At 45.9% G+C, this 14,356-nt stretch overlaps 1 protein-coding gene across 1 annotated transcript; it reads right to left on the bottom strand.

Moving 5' to 3' along the window:
• Positions 1-981: 981 nt before the first annotated feature.
• LOC123451864 (phosphoenolpyruvate/phosphate translocator 1, chloroplastic-like) lies at positions 982-5,355 on the bottom strand. The gene is made up of 9 exons (XM_045128408.1): positions 4,857-5,355; positions 3,203-3,325; positions 2,964-3,116; positions 2,774-2,859; positions 2,405-2,489; positions 1,870-1,989; positions 1,715-1,783; positions 1,365-1,494; positions 982-1,288 (listed from the first exon to the last, which is right to left on the bottom strand). Exons 1-9 carry the CDS (start codon positions 5,217-5,219, stop codon positions 1,212-1,214), a joined length of 1,206 nt encoding a protein of 401 aa, XP_044984343.1. The 5' UTR covers positions 5,220-5,355; the 3' UTR covers positions 982-1,211.
• Between the last annotated feature and the right edge of the window lie 9,001 nt (positions 5,356-14,356).

The raw sequence follows: 14,356 nt of genomic DNA on the forward strand, positions 1-14,356 counted from the left end.
CCTCGCACCTCGGAATCGTACGAAAACGCTCTCTGTCCTCCTCCACCCCCACCCCCGCGTACCATGTTGCTCCCGTACGAGACCCGAAGCCCCCCTGCCGTCGTCGCCATCCGGCCACCTCCGCTGCCGCCACATCCGACGACCTCCGCCCCCGCATCCAACCACCTCCGCCCCCGCATCCAGCCACCTCTACCCCCGCATCCGGCGACCTCCTCCGCTCCCGCATCTGGCCACCTCCGCCGCCGCCGCATCCGCCACCTCCGTCCCCGCATCCGGCGGCCACCTTCTGTCCCCCGCAGCCGGCCTCTGCCCCCGCGGCCCGCTGTTTCGTCAGCCCCCGCGGCCCGCTGTTTCGTCAGCGATCCATGGTTTTCACATCCAAACATGATTTGGAATTATGTGCTAGCCTTTGATTCCAACAACAAATATCAAGCACATCCAAACAACAGAATTTGAATTGGAGGTCATTTCCTTTCCATCTTGGATTTGGTATTCCAATTCAATTCAATTCCGGGCCAGTTTTTCCTACATCAGGAAGACTTATATTTAGAAACAGATGACTTATATTTAGAAAAGGGGGGGGGGGGGTATAAAGCATGTCAGCAACAACAGATGCACGTAGGATAAGGCTTGGTAGTATTTCGTCTAACAGTCGGTACTGTTTGTTTCAAAAGGCTTGGTAGTGTTTATTTCGTCTAACAGTCGGTACTGTTTGTTTCAAACGAGATTACAGCAACGTAAGTTCACAACCATGCACGACGCCATGACACTTTCAGGTCACACATGAATGTAGTACTGTCCGGTTAAATACAATGTACTGTAATATGTTGCAGTATGTAGTTCATGAACTCCATGTGGTCTTAGCAGGTAAAGCTTTCTGAATCGTCTTTGAAAATGGCTAGAAGGGACAGAAATGAACCCTTACGGATATCGGTGACCTGACAGAAATGAACCCTTACAGATATCGGTGACCTAATCACGGCACGATCAAACTGCAGAGGTTTTATTAAAGTAGCAACTAGAACGTCCAAGTAGAGAACCATGAAATAGATTCCAAAACTTTCCTGGTCAAAATGCTCATTACTGAATTACAAATGATCCTTCGCGGTACTAGTTATACTCAACAAGGCTTCCCAATATGTCCGGCTAAACTAAAGCACCGATTCCATGAGTGTGGCAACGCTCTATTGATCCTGACAAACGGAATGCAATCAAGCAGCCTTGGGCTTGGGCTGAAGTCTCTTCAGTTGTGAGTACAGGAAAACTCCCGCAAGAGCTATCGCGGTTCCTACAGACAGACATTTCGAATATGTAAAGAGGATGTGACATGATCGATAGAACGCACATGAAATACAGGTGCTTACCGATAGAGTTGATTGGGGACACGGGGGTCTTGAAGAACAGAACGGATGTAACAATGACCACCACACGCTTGACACAGTTACCTACCGAGTGGGTAACTGGTGACACCCTTGCGAGGATCATGTATGACACCTACGGTAAATCAGAAGACGAGTAAGAAAAATTCAAGCAAGTACAGAAGTGCCTAGGCTTCTGAACACATGTGCTGGGCATATACTAATATACATGACTTGGCATCAGTTTCAAACTATTTGAAGCCAGGAAAAAAATTATTGATCACAAGTAACAAAGACATCCAAAGAATCTAACAAGGCAAACCATCACATAACAGAAAACTGAGTAGATGACTGACCTGTTGGTATGCATGGAAACAGAATGCCGCAATCAAAGACCTTGTGTACACTTGTTGTAGGTTCAGACCCTGCACAAGAAAGAACATAGTGAGAATTGAAACAAGACAGTGTACTTATAAAAAGTTGAACAGACAAATATACAGTGGATACTCACAGCAGACTGCAGAAAAGTAGGAGTGACCTTGACACCTTCTGTCAACAAGGTTACAGGGGCTAAGAGGAAGAATGACATGACTGTAATAATCGAGAAGAGATTGATGTTGTCCAGAGATGCCTGGTCAGAGTTGGTGAAAATATGAAGGTTAGTCATAGATTTTTATACAGTCATGGGTAAAGAGTGAGAGGCCCTATGCATGTTCAAATATGAGAGTAACATATCAATTACTAACCCTCGGTTCACAAAAAAGAAAACAAAAGAATTGCAGACCGCAGAACACGACTTAGACAAATTATCTCTACTGTAACACTTAAACAATACCGACTAAAATAATATTATGAAGATACTTTTCAATATTAATATGCGCATATATTTTTCATGTGTCAAATGTAGAAGTTCATAAAGATGACCATAGTTGGCCGTACATAATCCAAGAACTGTAAATTGATGAAGTGATTCATAATTCGGGGGAACTGAACATTGAAATTCAGTTACAACTATCAAGAGAACTGTAAATTGCTGGCTTGGTTACCTCTTTCTTCAGCATAAGCTTCTTGCTGAGGACATTCCTTGACTGGAAGGTCACATTTGAAGCCATTGCACTCAAAAATCCAGCCCTGTTGTCATTTAAATTGTAAATTAATCACCAATAATGCACAATAATTTATGAGCAACCATGAATAATGCACAATAATGGGGGAAATATGAAGGTTAGATAGATTTGAATTAAATTGTAAATATCAATGCAAAAATGAATACACACATGTGCGTGCGAATACATGTCAGCCATTATTTGGTGACCACATATGAAACTCAAGAGACATGCCACATCTGTAATGTGCACATCAAGCTTCCTAACAATACAGTTATTTCATTCAATGAAGGTGCTAATATTGCTTACCAGTTAAAAGAAGCTTCAGAAATAGATGCCAATGCCACACCACCAACAATAGGAAGAAGAGACAAAACAACCCAAGGAGTAGGCAGCTGCATGGCCATTCATGTGTCAGAACAGGACCAAGAAATTTCTTTAGATTATGCACATTTGCAACGTTGCATGGAAGATCTAACAGAGGACAGAGAAACATTACCTCGCCAAGGAACATTGCAGAAAGTAGAACTGAGAAGAAAGGCTCCATGGCCTTGATTGTATGTGTGAATGACACTGCAACCTTCCCAAGGCTCATGTTGGTGAAAAGATTGCCCATGGTATGGACAATAGCCAGAGGGAGGATAGCAAGAAGCTGGAAAATAAGAACCATTAGAATACATATTCTAATGGTGCAATACATGTGTACTGAAAGTTTGTCACGGGAGACTAGATAATTACCTGTGCACCGGAAATCTTTGGTCTTTTAAGGATACCCGTGGCCCACATAAACAAGGAAATCGTAGTTCCAACAGCAAACTGAACAGTTGTGATGTTAATGGGATAAGGAAAAACCTTGAGGACCTGTCAAATAAATGAAGAGCAGAGAAAGTTGCATTATCCACAGGTAAATGATGCAATTGTATAGAAAATTCTTAGGAAAATCATTCCTAAGGCGAGAACGTCTGCATCAACTCTCTCTGTAGCTTAATCATTAACAAAACATTTGCCACAGAATTCTCTGTTTTCACGCTCACCAGAAAACAGAAGGGCATGGTAACCATTCAAATCTGTAATCACAGAGGCAAATATTGGACAAAGAAATGAACATATATGTCCGTAGGATTAAAGCCATAGTGCACATCACATCGGTACAGTGCATTATGAAAAAACCTGAGTGAAGTTGACAGCAAATGCTTATTCTCACATGCAGCAGACAGGAAGAACTCTTACTTGATTGGAATTATTACTACAATAAGCCTAGGCTCTGACATGTCGCCCTACAAATTTTATACACTTAAGCTAATAGCTCAGGAAAGTGCTACAGGTTCAATATCTTCAATTGTCTAAACTAAGTTTTTGGAATAAATAAAAACAAATAATGTTGACAAGAAGTTACAAAGTATGAGGCAAAATGGGAAAGTATTTCAACAACCCAGCTAAAAATCGTGAACTTAGACATTTCTGAATCTAAAGACATTCTTCAAAAAGCTACAGCGAAGATCACTTTGCCATACGGATGAACCATATAGGTTAGCTTTCTCCAGACAGGAAGCACCCAGATTTGATATGAATTATCTACTTCTACTGATCCTGGGTTATGAACTATAAAGGTCAGCTTTCTCTTCACACAAACAGACAGGAAGGACCCTGATATGATAGGAATTATTTGCTTCTACCGATCCTGGGTTCTGGTGTGCGGCCTTACAAATTTATGCACTTGCAGTAAATGTTGATCAGAAAAGGCAATTCAAGTTTAATACGTTATTCGGTGGTCTGTTGTAGGTTTATGTAATCAATGATGTTCACGAAAACAAATCACAAAATATGAAGCAAAATGGTATTTTCGACATGCTTAGTTCAGTTAGATTTCACTGAATCTTCACGAAAACAAATCACAAAATATGAAGCAAAATGGTATTTTCGACATGCTTAGTTCAGTTAGATTTCACTGAATCTTCACGAAAACAAATCACAAAATATGAAGCAAAATGGTATTTTCAACATGCTTAGTTCAGTTAGATTTCACTGAATCTAAGGATGATTCATCAAAAGACCACTCGGTCAGACGAGTACAAGGAACTGCATGAGCAGCCACCGGAAAAAACAGTAACGGAAATAAAGATCTGGCAGAGGAATTTACATGCAATGCCACTCGCGATGATCCGAATTGGAGAGATGCGGAGTAGTTGCAGAGATCTGTCTGTACGAGACTACGAACGCGCCAAAACAACCGAAAAAACACGTGGATTTGCACCCAAAGTAGCCGATTTCCAGGCCAATTGATGAGATCGAACTAAGGCGCGCTCGGTAAACTACGGAGGACTAGAAGATATAGCCTTGCACTCGACAGGAAAGCAACCTGTTGGTGCAAACAAAAGGCGTGGCAGCTCACCTGTTTGTTGTAGATGTTGAAGTAGATGTTGAAGAGGTACCAGAGCCCGAAGAAGACGCCGAGCTGGAGCGTCTTGGCGAGCGCCGCTCCGCTTTCCTCCCCGGCCTCCTCGCCCGGCGCCGCCTTCCCGGCGGCCGCGGCGGCCACGAGGCCGCCGCTCCTCTTCTCCTGCTCGGGCGACGCCGGCACGAGCCCGATGCGGCCGAGCCCCGCCGCGGCCACGAGGCGCGCGCGGGGCGCCGCGGCGGAGAGCCGGAGGGCCACGCGGGAGGCCGGGAGGCGGGCGGCCCCGGGGCTGGGGCTCTTGAGGATGGGCCGCGCGGCGCATGGCCGGATGAGCCCGATGGCCGCCGCGCTCTGCATTGCGGCGGGGGGCGGGGTGTTCCAGAAGCTTCTGGGGCCCTGGCCGCGCGGGGGGGAGCGGCGGAGGCCTCGAGGCCGAGGCGGAGGCTGCTGCGGCGGCGGCGGAGGGCACGAGGAGGGGGTGGTGCGGTCTGGTGAGATGAGAGAGAGTGGGTTGGTGGGCGAAGGGTTTTAAGGAGCGGCGGCCCGATGCCGGGCTGACCTGGCACCGGCGGGGGGGAGCGTCTGCTAGAGTGACAGGCGGGCCCGGGCGATTGACCTGGCATTGGCCGGCTGCCGGGTGGAGCCGGTGCACGGTGCGCCGGGCGGACGGCCGTGGGATGTCGCGCGATGCGGTGGAGTGGAGGGGTTGTTGGGTGGAACCTGCCCGGCGAGGGCTCCGAGGGGTGGGCGGGTCCCGGTGCGGGAAAAACCTGGCATGGTGGGCCCATAGTAGGAGGGGCGGGATCTGCGAGACCGCCGCGCCAGCTCACCATGCGTCTTCTTCTGGGTTCTCGGGCGGACTGCCAGTTGCTCCGGACCTCAACTTTAGTCCTGTTTTTTTTTCTGTTCCAACTTCGTGAAAAACAAACACCATTTCGTGGCTCATTCGGTCTACAGAATTTTCAAATCAAAGGAAATAGACAAAGTAAAGGGTTGGGATGTCTTTTCCGTCCTAATTCCTCGGGATTTTTCGTAAGCTCACACCTAATAATACAATATATTATAGTTACTAAGCAAGCTCTCATGTTGTTCATTCCAAGTATTGAGCATGGCCTCTCACGGGCTTCACACGTCTTTGCCTTACTCCTATAACGAGAGCACGGCACGTGTTCTGTTTTTTTTACAGCATCAACTTTATTGACCTACGAGGCCACCGCTTTCTTCTTTCGGCTACACACAAGAGATCGGGAGAGGGGGATGGCACAATAGAAAGGGGCCGCCGCCACCACTTCCATGTCGTCGTCGTTCCGCCCCCATCTGCCATCTCCTATCCTCATGCCCCTTCTTTGCATCTGCTCGGCCACGGCCCAAGGATGCGCACCCGCAAATCACGTCGCTTCTCCACCGACCGCACCGACCGTCTCCCATTAGGGTTTGTCGTCGCTGGCCGTCCTGGTCGTAGGTTCTCGCGGCTCCTTCTATATGGTTGTTTTGATGGTGTGGACGGTGCTGGCGCCGCTTCCTATGTACGGCCGTTGCGGTGGGGTGGACTATGTCGGTGCCATCGCTAACTTGCTATTTGACCTGTCCTGTTGGGGTTTGATTTTGTTCGACTGATGCGACCGTCTCCTAACGGACTGGTACATTCTATTTGCTCCCTCCTACTTCCTTCCTTCCTTTGTGTTTTGATTTTGTTTGCTCGATTTTCCAGTTGGTTGGATGCAGCCGGGATTACAAGGTACGGGGCATAGTGGTGGATGCTTCTGTCTGCATCTTCACGTGTTGCCTAATTGAAGACCATTGGGGTTTGGATAAAGGTGCTTTTCTGGATGATTAGATGGGTTTGATGAGGATCAGTGGTCACCGTACGTAGACGACATGATAGCACGAAGCTGATGTAGTCCCCTTTCTATCTGTGTTCATCTTCTCAATCTGTTTAGGGGTTCAGTTCAGTTTTGCTGTCATATATAGGAAGAAGGGAGTGTTATTTTTCAGTAATCTACGCTGCTTTTACACACTTGTTCTGTGGAATCTATAAGATACGACACCACCCTGCTAATTCTACCATACTTTCTTTTATCTTTTGGCCCACATATCATGTTACAGGTTTTGTGACAAGACAATATGCATCTACTGATCATGAATTCGTGATGACAAATGGAGCTGAAAATATGTACTTTATAACCATGGGATCAGGATGGCATTTGTGACAATATCCATCTACTGATACTGTTTGTGTTTACAACTTAGAATCTTAATGCTTACTGATATTGACTTTCCAGGGGATATCTCTCTAAAGTCTAGGTGAATCGGTTTACAAAGCAGAGATTGTGACAAGAAATAACAAAGAACAACATGTGCGTGTACCAACTACCATGGATAGTGCTCAGTGCTCCTGTGTTTCCAATGGCCCTATGTGTGTATGATTGCCAACTTCCAAGTACCATGGATAGTGCTCAGTTCTCCTGCTTCCAAATTGCCCTTCACACTACAGGGAAGTAACAATCAGTAAAGGCTAAGGTCAGACTTTGGAGAAGGTAAACATGTACTCCCTCCGTTCCTAAATATAAGTCTTTTTGAGGTTTCATTAAAGAACTATATACATATGTATATAGACACATTTTAGAGTGTAGATTCACTCATTTTGCTTCATATGTAGTCACATAATGTAATCTCTAAAAAGACTTATATTTAGGAACGGGGGGAGTATTCTACATATGGTTACTTTTATGTATTTTTAGATATATGCAGTTTCTTAGGTGACTAAGATTTTGTAGAGTCTCTGTGAGGATTATTTGTATTTTCTTCCACCAAATAAGATGTAGTAAGATTTTTCCTGTCTAGGCTGACTTCAAAATTAACTTTAAAAAACAGACATTTATCTATAAAGAAATCTGATAGGTTATGTGTTGTTATCGTCTAAAATAGCAACAAAGACTTTAGTACTAAGATATATTTATGCCTGCATCATTATAGGTGTCCTTCCAAGTTAGATGACCTGTTTTTCTATCCCATGTTTATTGGCCTGCTTTTTTTGTCCTTCTAAGGTTATTGTTCTGTTTTTTGTGCATGCTGAAATGGAATATTTAGTGGCAAGTTTGGTGCTTCTATAACTCTGTTCTTCAAGAATCTCATCATACCTCCCTATACTAGGAATAATTCGTGCTTCGTCACCTGTTAATCCCCACCGTTTTATTTGTTTCATCGATCGGCTGTTGCGCCCTCTCATGTTCGTCAGACTGCTCTACGAAGAGTGTGCCGTATTTCGCTAGCTGTGAATCTATCTGATGGTTCTTGTAGTGCAACCTCAATTCTCTCTTTTATTGTTTCGCTAGCTGTGAATATATTGGATGGTTCTGGTTGTGCAATCTATCTGGCCACTTTGACTATGACAGCAATCCAGCTTTTAATCCATGTGCGAGTCGTCTTTGTGCAGGCTGATTTTTTTTTCCTTTTTCCCCTTAAGCGGACACTATGTATGTGTGCAACAATTCTTCCTTTGCACTCTGTCCATGGACCGTGTGGAGAACATAATGTTAGACGTCCATGTATGAAAAATGGATCATGTTCCAAATGGTTTCCTAAATAATTTAATGGTGAAACATTGATTGATGAGAAGGGTTTCCTTGTTTATCGTAGACGCAATTTAGGTCACCTTATGGTCAGAAAGAGGGGTACAGTAAAACTGGACAAGTGATGGGTAGTACCATACAACATGTGATTGCTTACAAGATTTCAGGCACATGTAAATGTCGAATGATGCAACAAAACAAATCTGTTAAAATATTTGTTTCAATATCTTGCAAAAGGTGATGATGTTGCTCGAGTTAGATTTCAGCATATTTTTCAGTGTAAATCATTCATGCCTCCAGGAGAACTGACTGGAAGAAATGAAAATTTAAAATTTATACAATGTTCTTATCTACACAGGCCACCACCTCATGGACTTGCTACAGAACAAACACCTATGCTTACCAATACATATAGGCATGCACAACTAGACCGAGAAAAACACAACATAAACAATTAAGCGAAGACCCTCCTAACTCCAAAACACAAAGATGTCCCTACTAATAACTTGACCACACAAAACAATATAAACAACACTTTTCACCTCATTCACTGTCAAGAAACCTCAACGACGGGCGCGGCGTGCCGCCGTGCCATCCCCCTGCTAGTGCCAAGAATATTTGGGCAATATTCCATGTGCCGGCCGGATCTCGTGTCTTCTCGCGGGCGGTGCTGGTTGGGCCACCGGACCGGCGTGGCTGCCGGCGCGCAGAGGTCCAACGCATGGGCGGTGGCCTCCCGGTGGCGTGGTGCTACACGGTAGTTCGGTGGCTTTGTTTTTGGTGACGACAGGTTTCTACTTTGGCGTCGGCTCGTCAGCGGTCGGATCATGTCGACCTTTTCTTCATCTTCTTGTCGTTCGGGTTCTAATTCTGTCGAAGGGGTGGCCTTCTTCGAGCGTAGTCGATCGCTCGTCTCGTGTTCGGTGTGTACAACCAAACTCGTCTCATGCACGGTGCAGCAGGACCGACCTTGTCTCGCACACGATGTCGCAGGACTGAGCTCGTCTCACACCCGGTGTTTCAGGGCGAGTCGATGGAGGCCGGTTTTGACAAACCCAATACAGTGACAAATTGTATTGATGCACTGGTTCGGCGAATAAATGATGATACAAGTATAGTATGGATATTAAAACTAGATTTTTATAAGCTGAATAAATAAAAACAATGAGGTAACAAGTACTAAAAACGAGCAAAACGATATATTGATGCTTAAAAGCTAGGCATAGGATTCATATTTTCACTAGTGCAATCTCTTAACAATGCTAACATATTAGAATCATTAGGTCATCCCTCAACATGTAACAAAGAATCACTTCAAAGTTCCTATTAGCGGAAAACATAATAAGATGTTGTTTTAGTCAGCGAACCACCTCAATATTATTATTTTCGATCAATATTTGGGATTATTCCTATAGGTGTCACAAACAACCCTAGAGTTCGTAATAGAATACCACCTCTTATACATATAAATCAACCCTAATGTCATCTACATACTCCAGTGTCACCTCAAGTATCCGTGGGTTAATTATTCGACATGCTTCAAACAAATTTAGATTCATCATATTCGATCCAACACAAAAAAAACTTCAAAGAGTACCACCAAGATTTCTACCGGAGAAAATCGGATAAAAACATGGAATCAACCCCTATGAATAGATCCCCAAGGTCACCGAAATCCGCAAGTTGACGTCATAACATATATCAAGTGAATCAATAGAATACCCCATTGTCACCAGGGTATGTGCATGCAAGACATACATCATGTGTTCTCAAACCCAAAATATTCAGTCCAATATAATGAGATCTTAAAGGGAAAGATTCAATTCATCACATCAAGATGGCAAGGGATGGCCGATGCCGCCCCGACGACGCTCCCCCACCGGCGCCTGATACGTCTCCAACGTATCTATAATTTTTTATGGTTCATGTTATTATCTTGTCAAACTTTGGATGTTTTGTATGCCTTTTATATATTTTCTGGACTAACTTATTAACTCAGTGCCAAGTGCCAGTTCCTGTTTTTTCCATGTTTTTGACCCCTTTCAGAGGAGGATTTTGAACGGAGTCCAAATGGAATGAAACTGCCAAAAAGATTTTTCCAAAACAGAAAAAGATCAGGAAGCTGGAGAATGAGGGCAGGGGGGCACCAGGGACCCCACAAGCCCTCATGGCGCGGCCAGGGGGGCCGCGCCCCCTGGCTTGTGGGCTCCCTGAGGCTCCTTTGCCCTAGGTTTTGCGCCTATATATTCCCAAAAATTCCGTAAAAAATCAGGAGATCATCGAAAGGACTTTTCCACAGCCGCAAGCTTCTATCTCCGCAAGATCCCATCCGGGGCACGTTCTGGTGCCCTGCCGGAGGGAGGATTCGGATATGGAGGGCTTCTTCATCAACACCATGACCTCTCCGATGATGCGTGAGTAGTTCACCATAGACCTACGGGTCCATAGCTAGTAACTAGATGGCTTCTTCTCTCTCTTGGATCTTCAATACAAAGTTCTCCATGATCTTCATGGAGATCTATCCGATGTAATCTTCTTTTGCGGTGTGTTTGTCGAGATCCGATGAATTGTGGATTTATGATCAGATTGTCTATGAATCTTATTTGAGTTTCTTCTGATCTCTCTTATGCATGATTTCATATCCTTGTAATTCTCTTTGAGTTGTGGGTTTTGTTTGGCCAACTAGATCTATGATTCTTGCAATGGGAGAAGTGCTTGGTTTTGGGTTCATACCGTGTGGTGACCTCACCCAGTGACAGAAGGGGTAGCCAGGCACACATCGTGTTGTTGCCATCAAGGGTAAAAAGATGGGGTTTACATCATTAGTTTGAGATTATCCCTCTACACCATGTCATCTTGCTTAAGGCGTTACTCTGTTCGTCATGAAATCAATACACTAGATGCATGCTGGATAGCGGTCAATGTGTGGAGTAATAGTAGTAGATGCAGGAAGTATCGGTCTACTTGTCTCGGACGTGATGCCTGTATGTATGATCATTGCCTTAGATATCGTCATGACTTTGCGTGGTTCTATCAATTGCTCGACAGTAATTTGTTCAACCACCGTAATACTTGCTATTTTGAGAGAAGCCTCTAGTGAACACTATGACCCCCGGGTCTACTCCACACCATATTTTCAGCCTTACACTTTTTACTTCGTTGCACTTTCCGCCTTCAGATCTCACTTTGCAATCAATCTTGAAGGGATTGACAACCCCTTTATAGCGTTGGGTGCAAGCTCTTTTGTGTTTGCGCACGTACTTTGGACTTGACGAGATTCTCCTACTGGATTGATACCTTGGTTCTCAAACTGAGGGAAATACTTATTGCTCCTGTGCTGCATCACCCTTTCCTCTTCAAGGGAAAAACCAACGCAAGCTCAAGAGACGACAGAAGGATCTGTGGCACCATTGCCAGGGAAGTACTTTTGTTGACGTAGCAGCGCCGCGCCAGTGGTGGGAGGCGCGACAGCACCCTCTACCCCGACTCCTCACTGGCGCTGGCCGATGCCGCCCCGACGGTGCTCCCCCACCGGCGCCCCACACCAGCCCTCCCCAGCTCCCCCACCCCCGCGACGGTGCCAAGCCTCCTTCAACCCGAGCCCCACGTTGCTCCAGCGATGCCCCGTCACCACCCTCGACCCTGCCCCGCCGCTCACCGTCCCCCTGTGAGCGCCACCCCACTTCCCCCTTCCCCTCCCTCACGCATCCGTACCACCCCGGCCCTCGCTCCGGCGCCGCGTCGCTCCGGTGTCCCTTCTCAATCCGGCGAGCTCTCGTCACGCAGCTCCGGCCTCCGCGACGCCGCACCGCCTGCTGCCACTAGCTGCACCGCTAGTCTGACACTACTTCCATTGCTCTGCAGTTGCTGCTGCTAATGCGTGTCCTACGGTTGCGTGCTGTCGCGCCCCCCACCTCCGCCACGCGCCACGCGCGCGCCTGCGCGCGCCTGCTGATGCCGCTCCACGGTAGACCCCTCTCTGCATGCTCCCACACCTCGTATGTCGACGGCGCCAAGCCCACTGGCCTTGGGGCCTTGGCCTCGGCCAGGCCCTAGGTTGATTTGGGGGTAATCCCTCCTTAAAGTGGATGACAGCGGGGGGCCCACGAACACCCCCCCTCAAAACTGATAAAAAGTATAAATAAATAAATAAATATTTAATTAATTAGATGTTTAATTAAATAGATAATTAAGGATTAATTAGACTAGTTAATAATTCTGTTTATTATTTAATCTAAACAGAGAATGACATGTGGGTCCAAGTGACCTCACATGTTAGGTTTGACTCTGTTAGCGAGAGTTGACCTAGTGACATCCTGGTGATGTCATGATGACATCATCATTCATTATTCTGGATAATGTTGCATTTAAAATAATTAATTAAATCCCAGAAATTCTTTAGATCTTTGAAATTAATATAAAATAAACCGTAGCTCAGATGAAAAAAATTTCAACATGAAAGTTAATCAGTAGAACGAGACGAACCCGGATACACGGTCCATTCGTGTGTCATGCGTCCCTAGCATAACAAACATGGAACTTTCCATCGTTTTTCATCTCACCTATAGAAGCCAGAGACCCGGGAAATATCATCTGATATTTTCCCGATCCGTTTGTGACGGATGTTACTGCGTTAGCTCATGCCTAGTCCTGCATATTGCCATGTCATGCTTGGTGTTGCACTGTTGCTATTATTTATTGTTTATTCCCCGTCTTCTTATTGGTAGACCCCGAGACTGCCGCTGCTACCCAGTACGAGTACGCCCCTGACGACCAGCCCTTTGTCGCAGAGCAACAAGGCAAGCAACCCCCCCTTGATCATTCCTATATCGACTATTGTTTCTCCCTCATGCTTGCATTAGAATTTTTCTACTGTTGTAGTTAGATCTTATATCTGATGCATAGCATGTTTTTGATGAACTACTACTTTTAGTACTCCACTTTAAAACTGTTTAGTATAGGTGGAGCAGTCATCCCCTCTGACCCCTTAGTCCAGTTTCCCCGCTTTGTCATCAAGTCTCAATCCGTGATCGACGAGCCAGAACCGACACAACACTTACACCCCCCTTAGTTGTGCGGCACTACAGAGCTATTATCGGGTACCGAGGGTGACACCTCGTGAAGTACTCATGATGATACCTCTATAGTGTAGCTAGTCGGTCGTGGTTATCGAGGGTGATTCCTCCTTCACCACTCCCGACGATGTCTCTATCGTGCAACCCCTCAAGTGTGGGACCCTCGAGGGTGATTCCTCTTAGTCCACCTTGGCGGATACATCGTTCGGAATCCAACGAGGGTGATACCTTGGATCCCCCCTGATGTTACAACCACACAGTTACTTGACCATGCTACTAGGATCTTTGATGAATAGATGTTAGGTGGGTGGATTCCCGCGTGGATGTGTTGATGACTTAATTAAAATGATAATGGATTTGGGTATTTGATCTGGGTTGGTCGGAAGGCCTTATTACGCACTAATCGTCTGCGTAGGAAGAATTATGGGTACTCGACGTCGTGGTATCAACCGAAGCTTTTTAGACGTCGGCAATGGAGATGCGTGCGTCCGAGTCGTCCCGAGATGCATCGTGGTTGTAGTAAGGGGTGCTAGGACTGACGCCGGCCGCCCACGCATCATGTAGGAGCACAGAGGGCAAGTGGGCCGATGAACCCTTTGTGCTTAGGAGTTAGACCGGTGGGCTGGCCTTTGTGTTGAGCTTAGGTGGGGCTGCGACGTGTCAATATTCCGAGGTCGGGCATGACCCAGAAAAGTGTGTCCGGCCAGAGTGTTATCGAGCGTGACGGGGAATATGTTGTGCACCCCTGCACGGAAGAAATGAACTATTCGGATAGTCGTGTCCACGGTTACAGGACGACTTGGAGTTGTGCCCTGATCTTATACAACTACAACTCTTACTTAACTGT

Source organism: Hordeum vulgare, chromosome 5H, assembly GCF_904849725.1.
Source record: "Hordeum vulgare subsp. vulgare chromosome 5H, MorexV3_pseudomolecules_assembly, whole genome shotgun sequence".
Lineage (NCBI taxonomy): Eukaryota > Viridiplantae > Streptophyta > Magnoliopsida > Poales > Poaceae > Hordeum > Hordeum vulgare.

Excerpts from the sequence above, each read along its gene's own strand:
- LOC123451864 (XM_045128408.1), bottom strand. The coding sequence starts at position 5,219 with ATGCAGAGCGCGGCGGCCATCGGGCTCATCCGGCCATGCGCCGCGCGG. Across the intron at positions 2,490-2,773 it reads TCTGAAGCTTCTTTTAACTG|GGCTGGATTTTTGAGTGCAA; the intron begins GTAAGCAATATT and ends AAATGACAACAG. Across the intron at positions 1,289-1,364 it reads GTCCCCAATCAACTCTATCG|GAACCGCGATAGCTCTTGCG; the intron begins GTAAGCACCTGT and ends GTCTGTCTGTAG.